Source organism: Labrus mixtus, chromosome 14 (assembly GCF_963584025.1).
Source record: "Labrus mixtus chromosome 14, fLabMix1.1, whole genome shotgun sequence".
Lineage (NCBI taxonomy): Eukaryota > Metazoa > Chordata > Actinopteri > Labriformes > Labridae > Labrus > Labrus mixtus.
In genome coordinates, this window is record NC_083625.1 from 8968463 (window position 1) to 8982319 (window position 13857).

A 13857-nucleotide genomic window follows, 5' to 3' on the forward strand; every position below is an offset into this window, starting at 1 on the left:
TCCCCCGGTTATCACCCATAATAACCGCTCAGTGCTCTCGCGCTGATTATGATAAGACGTAGTTAAAAGTGACTCTTGGGAAATTAAAGGGTAATTGATCTACTTGTGCTAAAATGCAGACTCAAGCGCCATGGGTCGTCTCAATTATCTGTCAATTTTCCAGAAGTGATGAGTCAGCATGTTAATAGTCCGCTGGGCCCATGTGTGCAGGTTAGGCTATATGGATAGGTATGGATATGGTTAAGAATTTTGTGGCACTATTTCAACCAATAAAGTGTTTTAAGCAATCGATATAGCCCAAATATTAACGATTTAGACCTTGAATAACCTTTTTTTAAATGTCCTGTGTCCAAAATGTTATTACAAATATATGATGGGTTTTTTTTTCAACATATTTTTATTAAAGCAAGTTCAAAACATACAGTGCAATTGGGATGCAGTCAACATATTTATTTTTTCCTCAGAAACATTCAAAAACCCAGTATCACTTCGCCCTGTAAACAACTCTCCCAGACCAACAAATAGACCTCTTAGTTTAAAGACAAGAATAAAAGATTGGAAAACTCACAGAAAAAAATAAAAATAAAATACAATAACCAAATAAAAACAAATAAACAAACGTGGAAAAAATAGAAGTACATTTGAGAGTAGTATCAAAAATATATATATATTACTAACAATAATAATAATGAAAAAGAAAAATGACGAGACAAACATAAATAAAAAATGAATAAAATATATGATGCTTTAAACACAATATCATCGTCACCACCTGATGAGTCATTCTGTCATGGACCACATTTTGCCTCCCCTGCTAAATAGGAAGATTCTATTTTATAAACGTTAATGTTTTGGCCGAGAAGAAGGTGCACATTCGTTTAGGCTATGTAAAAACATGTAGGCCTATAGGTGAATTTTGTTCTTTACAAGTCACTTACTGTAAGTTGATAACCTTAACATGAATACAAGAATTCCCGAATTGAACGTATTTGTGTTTAAAGTAAAATAAAAGGAATCCCTTATTAAACTTAAGAAGGGAAGTTTGGTTAGTATTTTTCTTTTGTTCAATCATGCATGAGTCTCATTCACTCCAGGGGGAGGTGAGGTTGATTACACTTGAAGTCAATGTGGCACTGATTACAGAGCTCCTCTCTGATTGGCACAAGAGGACAGGTAACAGGGTATATACAAGGTGTTTGAGATGTCCCTTTTGAGGACACACTTTTCCTTATCTTTGTCTGCAGATGACATTTCATAATGGATGGAAGAACATTTCCCCTGATTTAATTTTTGTGTGTGTGGCCAGCATGAATACATTTCAGTTTCAACTGAGAAAATCTGCAACCTGGTTGTCCATCCTTTTTCAACTCACACTCTGGCTGCCATCCAGAAGTGAAACAAATTATAAATCACGAGCACCCAATTTCTAAGTAGCCTATTGATGTCATTCACTGGAGTTTTTTAAATCAGTAGAACAATTGGATTTCCAGTATGTGAAATAATAGTCCATCTTGGGTTTATTTGTTCATAATGCAGTTATTGAAATAGGAAATCAAGAAATCTTACATCTTAATAATGTTTTCCTAGTCAGTTTGTGGTGCTTCATAGCTTATTATGAACGGCTAAATATATGAAAATAAACTATGATGTGATGTTGTTCAGGGATTTCATCAGTTGCAGCAACACTGGAAACCCCTGTCTTGCAAAAAGTGGACATTTTTTTAAGCCAACTCATCCTTGTAAAACACATTCCTGTCAACACAGCACTTGTGTCATACTTAGAAGATAAGGCTGACACCTGCTGGAAAACTCTGAGCAGTACAACTGTAGAGAGGCTGAGCTTTTTAGGAAGTAAAGGTGAACAGAAAAGCAGCATAACTCAGTTACACTTGTATTATCGCCTGACTTTGGTTGGTGTATTCATCATTCCGATCAATCCCTTACATTTCTCTGTTCAGACTCCAACCAAACACAGCGATGCAGCTTTTAATAGCAAGTGCTTAAATGGCACTGGGTCTACAGGAAGATATATGCCTTTAACAGGCAAGGTTGAACTTTATGAGGTTTGAGGTCTTGTTTCCATACTAGAGTAGCCTAATGATTTGCAGAACAAGTACCTTGCATGCCCTTACAATTTAGTCTTTTTGTTGGTTCTAAAAATCCTCAACATGTGCCCGAATAAGGCCTTGCAACATTTTATATATATTTACAGATTAGAGCATTTAGCTTAATAGGCAGTGTTGCGTATTTAGTCACAACCAACTGTGATGTTTATAGTAGTAGAATTAAAAACAAAAATCCTTCATTTTTTTATACACAAATCTCCTCAATAGGCCTATCTTGCAAATTACGATCCCAAATACAAATACTTTTTTTAACCTGATTTCCTATGTGTTTTAGGCTAACCAGATTATACCAAATTAAATAACCAAACAAATCTTTATTAACCGAATTAGACCAAATTAGTTAAACTCTTTATTAATCCAATTAGACCAAATTAGATATTTACAATATGAGGTGTGGAAGTCAGTAAAGTGAGTGTTGTGTGATGTGTATGAGTGGAGTGTGTATAGGTCTTGTGAAAGGCAAACATTGCAAAAGGTAACTTTATCTAACAGTCTCAAAAAAATGCAGTATACCTGTGAATAAGGTCAGAGCAGAGAGAGAGAGTGAGAGAGAGTGTGTGTGACTAACTATTGCTCTAATATAGTGAGCTGAAATGAGACCACAGGTTGCAACAAACTCTTTCTTAATCCAATTAGACCAAATTAGATATTTACAATATGAGGTGTGGAAGTCAGTAAAGTGAGTGTTGTGTGATGTGTATGAGTGTGTAGCCTAAAGTAAAGTAATTATTTTTTTGTATCCAAGGCTTAAACACGATGACGTCCTGACAGGAAGAAAATGGAGACTTTTTAAACGAGTATACGGACAATAGGCATACTGTGATGCCCCAGTAGTGTCACCAGGCACTGCTCTGATCTTATTCACAGGTATACTGCATTTTTTTGAGAATGTTAGACAAAGTTACCTTTTGCAATGTTTGCATTTCACAAGACCTATACACACTCCACTCATACACATCACACAACACTCACTTTACTGACTTCCAGACCTCATATTGTAAATATCTAATTTGATCTAATTGGATTAATAAACAGTTTAACTAAGTTGGTCTAATTCGGTGAATAAAGATTTGTTTGGTTATTTAATTTGGTATAGCCTACTGTACGCTTTCTACAGCGCCGTGCGCGTGAACAACTCCCACGCGAGAACGCGCTGATCTCACAGCGAACGCGCACGGCAGCGCGTGGCCGCCTCCCTGCTGCTGGTTGTCAGTGGTGTAGAGACATGGCTGTGCTCAGTAAGCTACCCCACAACTGCTACGAGATCGGTCACACCTGGAGCCCCTCATGTGTGCAGTCTGCTGTGGACATAACCAGGGGTGCTCTCGAGGTCTCCTTTAAAATATACGCCCCCCTTTACCTGGTGAGTTTGTGCCTCTTGCTCTGCAGTGTCTGCACTTGTAGTCTCCGAAGCTAAAGTTAGCTCGCTAACCAGGTAAGGCTAACCAATCGCTAGTTCATAACACGCGTTGTAAAGTTAAAGATTAGCTCGACAGTTTTTTTTTTTTTTACTGGGGCTCTAAGTTCAAAGTGAAAGAAGCAAAAACGGTGCTCGAACTTTGTTGCCATGTAGAAAAAAACACGGCAAGACACACTGAAAGTTAAGTAACAGAGGCTAACTAATAACCTTCCAAAACACCATCTGATAATTCCAACTGTGCAGCCAGACATAATACTCGTTTAACCAGTTAGTTATCACGTTTTTTGCAGTTCTGCTTTTCTCCCATCATCAGCTCCAAAGTTCAATTACATTTGAAACACAAATTTTGCAATGATTTGGCAACCAACTCTCATGACGCTGAAGTGGCTCTGAACTCTGTGCATCATGAGTGTATTTGTGTCTGTGCAGATAGCAGCAGTTCTAAGGAGAAGGAAGAAGGATTACTATTTAAAAAGGCTTCTCCCTGAGATCCTGTGGTCTACCTCTTTCCTCACTGCCAATGGAGGTCTCTACATTGTTTTCTTCTGCATTCTCAGGTTAGTAGGTCCAACCAGTAGCACTCACAGACACCAAAGGCTGCTGTCACTTGACATTAAGATAATGAGATTGATATTATTATTAATTTAATAAATATTAATTATTGAGCTGTGGAAAAGGGGTAGGATTAAATAAGTTTTATACTTCTTCCTACTCCTTTTTCAGGCATATCAATTTGAATTTATGTAATTAGCTTTTTCTTTTTTGTGAAATAATTTGAGCATTGTTTTTTGTTTATTGTGTTTTCATGCTTTTCATTTTGTTTTGTATTTTTTATATGTTTGATTTTATTTGATATGTCTGAAATAAATTTAATCAATCAATCAATATCATGATACTGATTCTGATGAATCTGGGAAATATGCATAAACTGAAGTGTGCAGTTTAAAACAGCTGTATACTACTAATCACCCTGAATCTTCCCTAACATTTGACTGTAGTTGGATGCTGTTATCACATGACAAATTATCCGGAATCAGTTTTGATTTGCTGCTTTAAACAAGTTCCCCGTGGCAACTACTTTAGAGAAGCAAGTCAAACCTTTTTTTTTTTCGTAGCAAATTCTGGCTTTATATTTCTCACATATCTGATTGGTGTAAAGTCTGGCATACAAGCTACCAGGTCCTTCATTTTAAAAGATTCTCAAATTAAATATTCGTATCAGAACAAGTCTGTAAGAATCTTATTTAATGCATCTTTGGATGGGTTTACATGTTAATGATTAAAACTGGAGATTCACACTGCAACATGGAATAAGAAAATGTACCTAAATAACTAAAGCAGTCAAGCCTTTGTGTTTGTGTTGGATGTATCTCAGAGTTTGTTGTGTTTTTTTCATTAACCACGTTTTTCAGACATGCTTTGTGAACTTTCTATGTAATAGCAATTACAAGTTTACAATGTGTGTTACTCATCCAAAACAATCCTTGTGTTCTTGAATTATAAAAAATAATATGTGCAAGACGTTTTCTCCCACACGGAACATTTGCAAAGCTCATATAAAAAATAACTAAAGATGTATATTTAGGTCCTTCTTCTTCATATCCATGTTGACAAGCTACTACTCTTCTTTGGCACGAGGGTACCTGAAGCTCAAAGTGTTGCTTATAATTCATTGTATGGTTTGCTGTAAACTTAACATCTCTCTTTATGATTAAGAAAGGGAAATAACTCAGATCTGAGCAAAACACTACTTTCTTAACATATTAAAAGAAAAGAAAAAAAACAGTTTTGGTGGAATAACGCTTTAATATTCATAATTCAGGAAACTGTTGGGAGGATTCTACTCCTGGTCGGCCGGCTTTGGCTCGGCACTGCCTGCATCCTATATCGCAATTCTCCTGGAGCGCAAGAGCAGGTGAGACTCCTGATGAGTTTTTTATTTTTATTTAGACGTTTCTTGTTTCTGCTTTTCTCTCAAAGTCTTCTTTGTTTTTCACCATAACACATTTTCATACACAAGTCAATGTTAAAAGTTGTACTTAACTTTTGGGAGCCTCTTCAAGATGTTCGATATATTCGAAATATCAGACTTGATCTTCTAGATTTGAATCTGTTTTTATACACTATTTCTATTTTCTGTCTGTTTCCCTACTAGGAGAGGGCTGCTGACAATATACATGACCAATCTAGTAAGAACTACTTTTCTCATTTAAAAGGTTATTAGTTATACATCATCAGATAACTCTGCTGTTGCCACACAATGTATATGACACAGTGTGATCTGGTTTTCAGGCCACAGAGACTCTGTTCCGCATGGCGGTGACACGAGGCATCGTCACACCAATCAAACATGGAGAGGTAAGATGATCCAGTTTTTGGTTTTGCTAGAAATTAAGTTGGCATAATATTAAAACACATAATACAGGTGAACCTGTCTTAAGTCTGGAGCTTTTTTTTTTTCTATTTGCTTTCTGTCATCAGATAACAATAATACCTCGGTTGGGTTCTACCAGCTGTAGACTGATGTCTGAGTCTAAAGCAGTAGATTTAGATGATGGGATACATCCCTTACCTCATGTATTATAATATCTCCAGCTGAAGTGGGTCTGTTTATTTCAAAGGACAGATAAATGTGTCAGAGTACAGACTTAGGCCCCCTAGTGTTTTTTTCTGTGCATTTGCAGCAGCAGGCGGCCGCAGTGGCCAGCATCTTTTTTACTGAGCGCTCTGCCTTTTTTGTGCGGCTGCTCCGAATGCTCAAGTTCAAAATCTTTCAACTACTCAGAAAGGCGCTGTTGACATAACAAGTGTTATTTTTTTCATAATGTATGATACTCCCTGTAGTTTTGCTGCTTACGGTTCCATGTCTCAAAAACGATCTCAAATAAAAAAAAACATACAGTAAAAAGCAATGCGGCAGTTGTCAGCAGACTGTTGTCATAGAGACAGGACGGGCGTGCAGTGCTTTTCTTCTCAGCGCTCAAAAGAGATACGAGTGCACAGCAAGCGCTTTTCTGCCCAGAAAAAAACATTAAGTGGACACGGGGCCTTAGTCTTCCTTCTGTCTTTGACCATATGTTGAACATAGCATGTCAGTGATTGTAGTTGAGACTTGATGGTTTCCTAAAATGGCAAAGAAAACCTGAAATGCAAAACTTATGACGCTCCATCACAGATTTTACCAGTTAAAAGAGTCACATGGCCAGATGTTAATGTTTGGTGTATTGTTCTGATGCCCTCGTTGTTGTTGGTGATCCAATTTAGGTGCTTCTGTTCTGCATCACTTCATCGCTCTACATGTACTTCTTCAGGTCAGAGCAGCACATATTGGACATATTCATACAATGTCAAACAATTGGTTATATTATTAAAGACCAGCATACGTGTGATGAGTTTGAGTTTGATGTTGTTGTTTTTTTTTTACTGCAGGAGTCAAGATGGTCTAAAAGGCTTTGCATTCTCTGCATTGAAGTAAGTTATCCACGCTCCCACTGCTGCCTTGAATGAGGTCGCTGACAGTGTTTTGGTAGAGCTAACGTGAGTCATGTGCACGATCCGTCACAGGTTCATCATCGGCAAAGAAGAGATTCCGACTCACCCTGTCACGGCAGAACACATCTGCCCCAGGCCCCAGGAGAGAGCGGCTGCTATAGAGGCCGAGGACAGACAAGTGTCAGCAGAGAGGCCGAGCTCCAGGAGGAAAACTCTGGTGGCCTACGCGAGGGAACTGCTCGAATCAATGTGAGAGAATTTACACAAACACATATGGATGTTCTCAGAGCTCCTAGTAATGACTTTCTTTTGTGTGTTTACAATCCAGATGCAAAAAAGGTCCAAGACACAGATGTTGTAAACACTACCAAGACAACTGCATTTCCTATTGTGTCAAAGTAAGACACTCTGCTTATGAAGCATTTCTAATACTCAAATCCTTTATAATGAATGACGTTTAACCAGTATGAACTACATCTTTATTTTTTCCACATCCCAGGGTTTTGTCAGGATGTTCAGTGTCGGCTACCTGATTCAGTGTTGTCTCAAAGTGCCCTCAGCGTTCAGGCAGATGTTCTCCAAACCCTCTCGGCTCCCTTCCCTCTTCTACAACAAAGAGAACTTCCAGCTTGGGGCATTTCTAGGATCGTTTGTCAGCATCTACAAGGTGCATTTCTTTCTTCCTTCACTACTTCCTACAAAACCTCGTGTTTACATTTACTATAGCTGGCACGTTTTCTGACATCTACGTTGCTTTTTTTTTCTCTTGCCAAATATTAGAATAAATCAACAATACGACTTGTCTACAATCTCCTTTACAAATGATTTTTGATAGTGTGACAGTAGTATTGATTTTTCTTTTAAGGTAATCCCAACGTGCATTCATTAGTATTGTTTATTATTTTAAAGTATTATTATTATTTTAAACACACTTATTGAGCATAAATGACCAACAGGGTACCCCGTGAACAACCAGCCTACATTCTCAGGCGATGGTCGGTTGCAGAAACATACAATGGAAAAATAAATCAATACACTGTGCCACACTGAAAATGGCTTTACCATCTCTTTAATGTGAGTGTGAGTTTTGTGACTGGGTATCAGAGCAGCACTTTTCACATGAACACAATAACACAAGTATGAGGGCAGCAGATCAAGTATAGCCTTATAAATAAGGACGTGTCTACCCATAGACAATGCAGGCCAGCCAACTCGGTCATACAGTGTCTCAATGACCCTGAGATTTGTGATGAATCTCCACACACCATGATATACAGTATCCAAAGATTTGAACCACTGAGAAGACGCGTGCGTTTACAAAACATCACCGTAATCAATCAGAATCAAAATATAGAAATAAAGAAAAATTTAAATATTCCAATACCAGATGGTAAAACAGTATTTAGAAAAGTCAAACATTACACGGACTCATTTGTTTTATTTGAGGAGGATTGTAAATGTAGACCTCATAAATCTTCAGCGACTACCCACTTCTATTACTTTAATTCTCTTAGATTTCTTTGTTTGATATCATGTGCTCGAACATCTCCAGGTTTTATTCATGCTTAATATCACTTATGTTGTCATCTGAGTGTAACTTAAAAAATAAAAACAGGTTTTTTTTCTGTTTGTCTTTCACTTAGGGAGCGAGCTGTTTGCTGCGCTGGGTGCGTAACATTGATGATGAACTCAACGCACTGATTGCCGGTAAGACGGGATTGATAGTGTGAACGGTTTAAATAGAATTCCTAAAGAGCAATCCTCCTCCTGATGTTGTCATGTCACAGCTGATTTACCTCTGTTTGATGATTGACTCTTTCTTCCTCTTCTTCTTCTTCTCTCCATGCTTGAAGGCTTCCTGGCTGGTACTTCAATGTTCTTCTACAAAAGCACGACCATATCCATGTATCTCTTCACTAAGCTGGTGGAGGTAAGAGACGATCGAGGATAGCCAATGACAGTTCATAGAAAGTGTGTTGTCGAGAAAGTATTGATCCCTCTATGAAGGATAGACAAACAGTGCTCACTGAGCAGAACACACTGAACTAATCAGTACACCTGTATGCAGAGAATCTGTGAAAGGATTTACTGATTAAACACAGCGTTACATCTTAACAGAATCCAATAGATAAAGGAATGTTTGAGTATGTTTATGTCTTATCTGAAATATATCCATTTTGGACATTTTATCATTACCGACACTTATGTGTTTTTTCTGTCTTTAGACCATGTACTTTAAGGGCATCGAGGCCGGACGGTTCCCTTACTTTCCCCACGCAGACACTGTCCTGTACGCCATCTCCACTGCTATCTGTTTCCAAGCTGTAAGTTACACATACAGCCATTCATAAATGTTATTCTCATTTTTTTTGCTGAGTTTATATCTATTGACTTGTTACTGTTCCACAGGCTGTGATGGAAGTGCAGAACCTCAGGCCCACATACTGGAAGTTCCTGTTGCGTTTAACAAAGGGCAGGTAGGAAAATATACTTTAGAATCTGTATAACTACGTTTGAATCTGCTCCCTTAAAAGAGGAGTGAAGTTTATCTTTCTGAATGCTTTAAAGAGAGCAAACTCTACATTATTTAGTACAGGTAACATGTGTTTCATACTTATGTTATTTATTCGACTGAATGTAAAATGAGCTCAATGATCTTTGAAAGATTGACTGTTTGTCAGCAGATTTGTCAGAGGTGACTCCAAAGTTCAAATATGACCTGATACAGACTTTCTGATCACTAGGTAATTGGGTTGCACACTGATGTAAATGTTGAACATCAGTATCGGCCGATGTCTGCCCAGTTGGCAGGATATCGGTCAGACGGCAAATATTGTGGAATGTCAGAAGCCGATGTGTAATCTGATGTGTCACATCGGTTTAATGCTGGCAAGTTAGTAAACCTGACAGCTGATTCAGAGGAGAGGTTTGTTTATTTGGCAGAAGGAGAAGTCGCATGTTGGACAATCTCTGATTTGTTTTCAGGGTCAAACATTAAAGAAAAGTGAACTGTGACCTTTAGAGGAGGGAAGACTAACAACAGTTAAACTAAATCACATAGTTCATTTAAAAAAAAAACTGGAAGAATCACAAAAAAAACCATCGGAATCAGTGATCAACTAAGTTATTATTGAGATTGGTATCAGTCCTGAGTTCACAATAGGTGGATCTAAATATGGCTCCAGATCTGTTGTTGAAGTGCATTTTAGCCCTCTGTACTTTTATGTTACACATAAGCATCACTGCAATTTATTTGCCTGATTATCACAACAGATTCAGTATGATGTCAGGGCTGCAGGGATACTCTGACATTGTGGCTAACTGCTTAGCTGTCTCTTGATAATACGGATGATTTTATGTCTCCTCTCTCAGGTTTGCTCTGATGCACCGACAGTTGCTCGATGTGTTCGGGACTCAGGCCTCCAGGGACTTTAAAGGCTTTGTGCCCAAACTGGACCCTCGTTTCACCACGGTGCTTCCACCAGGAGCCGACTTCACACTCGGATGATTTGGGATCAGGGCTCTCACCAGGCGTTATAGGGTTACCTCAACAGGAAATCAGACAGTTTGGTTTTTTTTCCTGAGTAATTTAAGGATTTTTTAAAAACGGTGTTATAACAGTTAAGAAGTAATGATGATGATGTGAAGAGATTGGATGTTAAGATCCAAGATCTGTCAAAAGCAGGATGTCATGTCGGGAGCATTGAATGTGTTGAGTTTTATAGGCTGGATTAAAGACAGGGTTGCTATGGATACAGGTAACTGGTAAAATAGATGAAACACGTGATTTTGAATTTTACAAATACATCAGTCGAAGTATTTTTATTTGTACATGTTGTCAGGTGGACAATTCAGCATTTGGCCGAATGACATTGACCTTCATCTAAACAGCAGGGATGGTAGGACTGATTTAGATTGCCCCACAGTGTCACAGATAAATATAAACATGATTGGTTGATTCGACTTACGATTCGACAACATTCCCTTTTGTTGGCACGTGTAGGTTTGTGCTGACTGAACTCAGTTCGTTATTTGGATGCTCGCTTCACATCACAGGATGAAACTAATCGTTTTTTTTGGAATAGGGACGGGACTCCTGAGTTTTGGCATTGATTGAAGAACAGATTGGAGATAACTTCTCCCTGATCATTTCAGAATGTGTTTTAAAGACTGTGTGTGAGACTGGTGATTATATAGCCTTATCAAATAATATATATTGTGTATTAGACAATGGGAAGTGTATTTGGATTGTGCTTTATGGTGTGAAAATACGACGGAGAAGATACGTTTCACAATGTAGTTTAGCTTTCTTTTTTATCCCCACCTTTAGTCACTGAAGGATTTTTTTAACGACAGAAAAAAATCTAACAATAGAGGGAGACATCTTAATGGGGTAAAAAGAAAGCATGGAGTACCATGTCAAAATGTTTAAATGTCACAAGAAGTTGTTAATGGTGTATACGGGCCGCATCTTTGTTTAACATTCAACAGGTCAGACTTGAATGACGATGCAAGGGAGACTTTTATTTTGAAAATCTATCTAATGCAAAGACAGAAAAATCATCAGATGGTGTTTGAAATGAATACTATAAGCCACGATACATCATTTTCAAACAAATTCTCAAAAAGTCATTGCTACTGTCAACCTGATTCATCATTCATTTAGTTCTTTAGGTGTTTAGGTAAGAAATGACCACTAATATTCACTCACACAGGACACATCCAAAGACCAGTTCATCTCAGTTTGTTGTTGTGTCACTGGAGCTCAAAAGGCTGTTGGCTGTCTGTGTTTCTACTTCACTTGGTTTCAAAGTGAACCCTATCACCAGACCTGGATAGAAACGTTGTTTACAGAAGAGTTTGCATATGGGCAACAAGCAATCTTATTTCTTTCAATCAAAATCACAGCTCATTCTTTTTCTTTTTTTCTTTCATGATTTATTTTGCTGAGAGAGATTAGGGGATCCGACAGAAAGATGTTTAAAATATATTTCATGTTCTCATAAATCACATTGGCTCTGCTGTGAATGAAATAACAGGGAAAGTTTTGTGCTTCTGTTCTCAACGCAAAATGACACTTTATGCATCTCCGATATCAGTCGCACAATAAATGAAAGCTTGATTCCAGATGTGAAATGTTTTGTATTTGCTTACTTTCAGTTTTGCTTTTAATCTTCAGACTCAACCAAGCTTTAGACAGAACTGACCTCCAAACCAGAAGCCATGGTTGTAGACAGGTAGAGAACAAAATAGACTTTTAGACTCAAGTACATGTTTAAAAAAATATATATATATGTTAACTAAATCTATCTCACAGGATTATATTCCAACTCTGCAAATGTTCTGATTTATGTTAAAGGATGTTTATTAAAACATTTTTGATTTGAAGTGCATGAGATGTTTGTGTTCTGTGTGTAGTTTGATTTCATTCATTGTTCAATGTGAAGGGCGAACCAAAGAAGAAAATGTATGGATTTGGTCTTCACTGAGGACAGAGGCTAGAAACCAAGAGAAGTTAATGATTCATCTGACGGCTGTGTCCTGTTCTGGTTTCCTCTATGGCCTTACCTTATTGTGAAATGAAGAACATAAACATTGAGAAACATGCTGTAGCCGATCTTTTGTTGCTGGCTACTCTTCATATGCAGTCACATTTCTTAACACTTCTCAATGTTTAGTATTCTTCTGTGATAGAAATGCAGCACATGCAGAGACAATCAGGCATACTGCTCCTTTACTCTTCAAGTTTCTCTTTATCCCAAAGCCTCAGGATTCCAAATATCTGCAGTGACAGATACAATTCGTTGGAGGCGGTAGTCAAATATAACTTGTTTTTACTGTGTTGAAACTGTTTCACAAAATTCCAAATAATCCATTGTGCACTTTTAACTTGCAAAATTGGGAAAGAGTTATCCAACTCCTGAGGTGAAGGTTATTTGTAAGTTAGGAAAGACAAGTAAAAGGTACGCTATCTGAGCCCCTGCAGTTTCTTCTCTTTCGTAAAGTCTCCTAAACTGTGTCAGTCTCCCTGTGTCATAATAATTTTAAGTCTTTTTTGATTCACCAATTTATCAAAAGGAAATGCAAAAGGATGCTATCGATGTAATCATTGCAGATCTGTAGACTATGAGTATTATAGACCAGAGGATGAAACTAACTTCAGCATATTCATCAGCCCATACTGACCAGTTCAACAAACTAACTCCATAATTTGATAATTTACCATAATTTAAATCCAACAAAGGGTTATCAAAGAACTCCGATTTTAAACTTAGACACTAAAATCAAACGATGTTAATGCCTAATTTCGATACTTCTTGTTTTTAATTAGCAAAGCTTGCAGGCAAATTCCACAAAAATGTTGGCAAGGCTTCAGTTCAGATACCATGCAATTTCGACAGTGTGTCAATCTGAAGGCTGATTTTATTCATATTCATGCACGGTCTTTTGAAATAGATAAAATAAAAAGTTTTAATTTCCCAAAAAGTATTGTCAATTTTGCCTTAGTCCAACAGTGATTCCTCATGACCTTGGAGACCTTAACATCACATCACCTTAAGACACAAAATAAATACAAAATCCCAGAAAAAAAAAAGATATATACATTTAAGGGAATTTCCCTCTCTGGACAACATTTCCAACTCTTTTCTTTTCAATGTTCTCCACGGCCCTTTACTTTACAAGACTGCAGCGTCTGTAATCTGTCTAAGGGAGGCAGTGAAGAGTTCAAGGTGCTTTAAGTTCACCACAAATGTACGAGAAGAAGAAATCGATACAGGAAGTATGTGTATCTAAGTCAAGTAGAAATCTTTAACCATG

The 13857-nt window shown here is 37.6% G+C and overlaps 1 protein-coding gene across 1 annotated transcript; it reads left to right on the forward strand.

Annotated features, from left to right (window-relative positions):
* Positions 1-3304: 3304 nt before the first annotated feature.
* On the forward strand, positions 3305-12426 carry tmem135 (transmembrane protein 135). Its single transcript, XM_061054916.1, has 15 exons — positions 3305-3489; positions 3976-4103; positions 5369-5461; positions 5702-5735; positions 5839-5904; positions 6811-6857; positions 6976-7017; positions 7111-7287; positions 7367-7436; positions 7538-7705; positions 8682-8745; positions 8892-8968; positions 9264-9362; positions 9448-9515; positions 10411-12426. The coding sequence occupies exons 1-15, from the start codon at positions 3352-3354 to the stop codon at positions 10544-10546; spliced, it is 1407 nt and encodes a 468-aa protein (XP_060910899.1). The 5' UTR covers positions 3305-3351; the 3' UTR covers positions 10547-12426.
* Positions 12427-13857: the final 1431 nt, after the last annotated feature.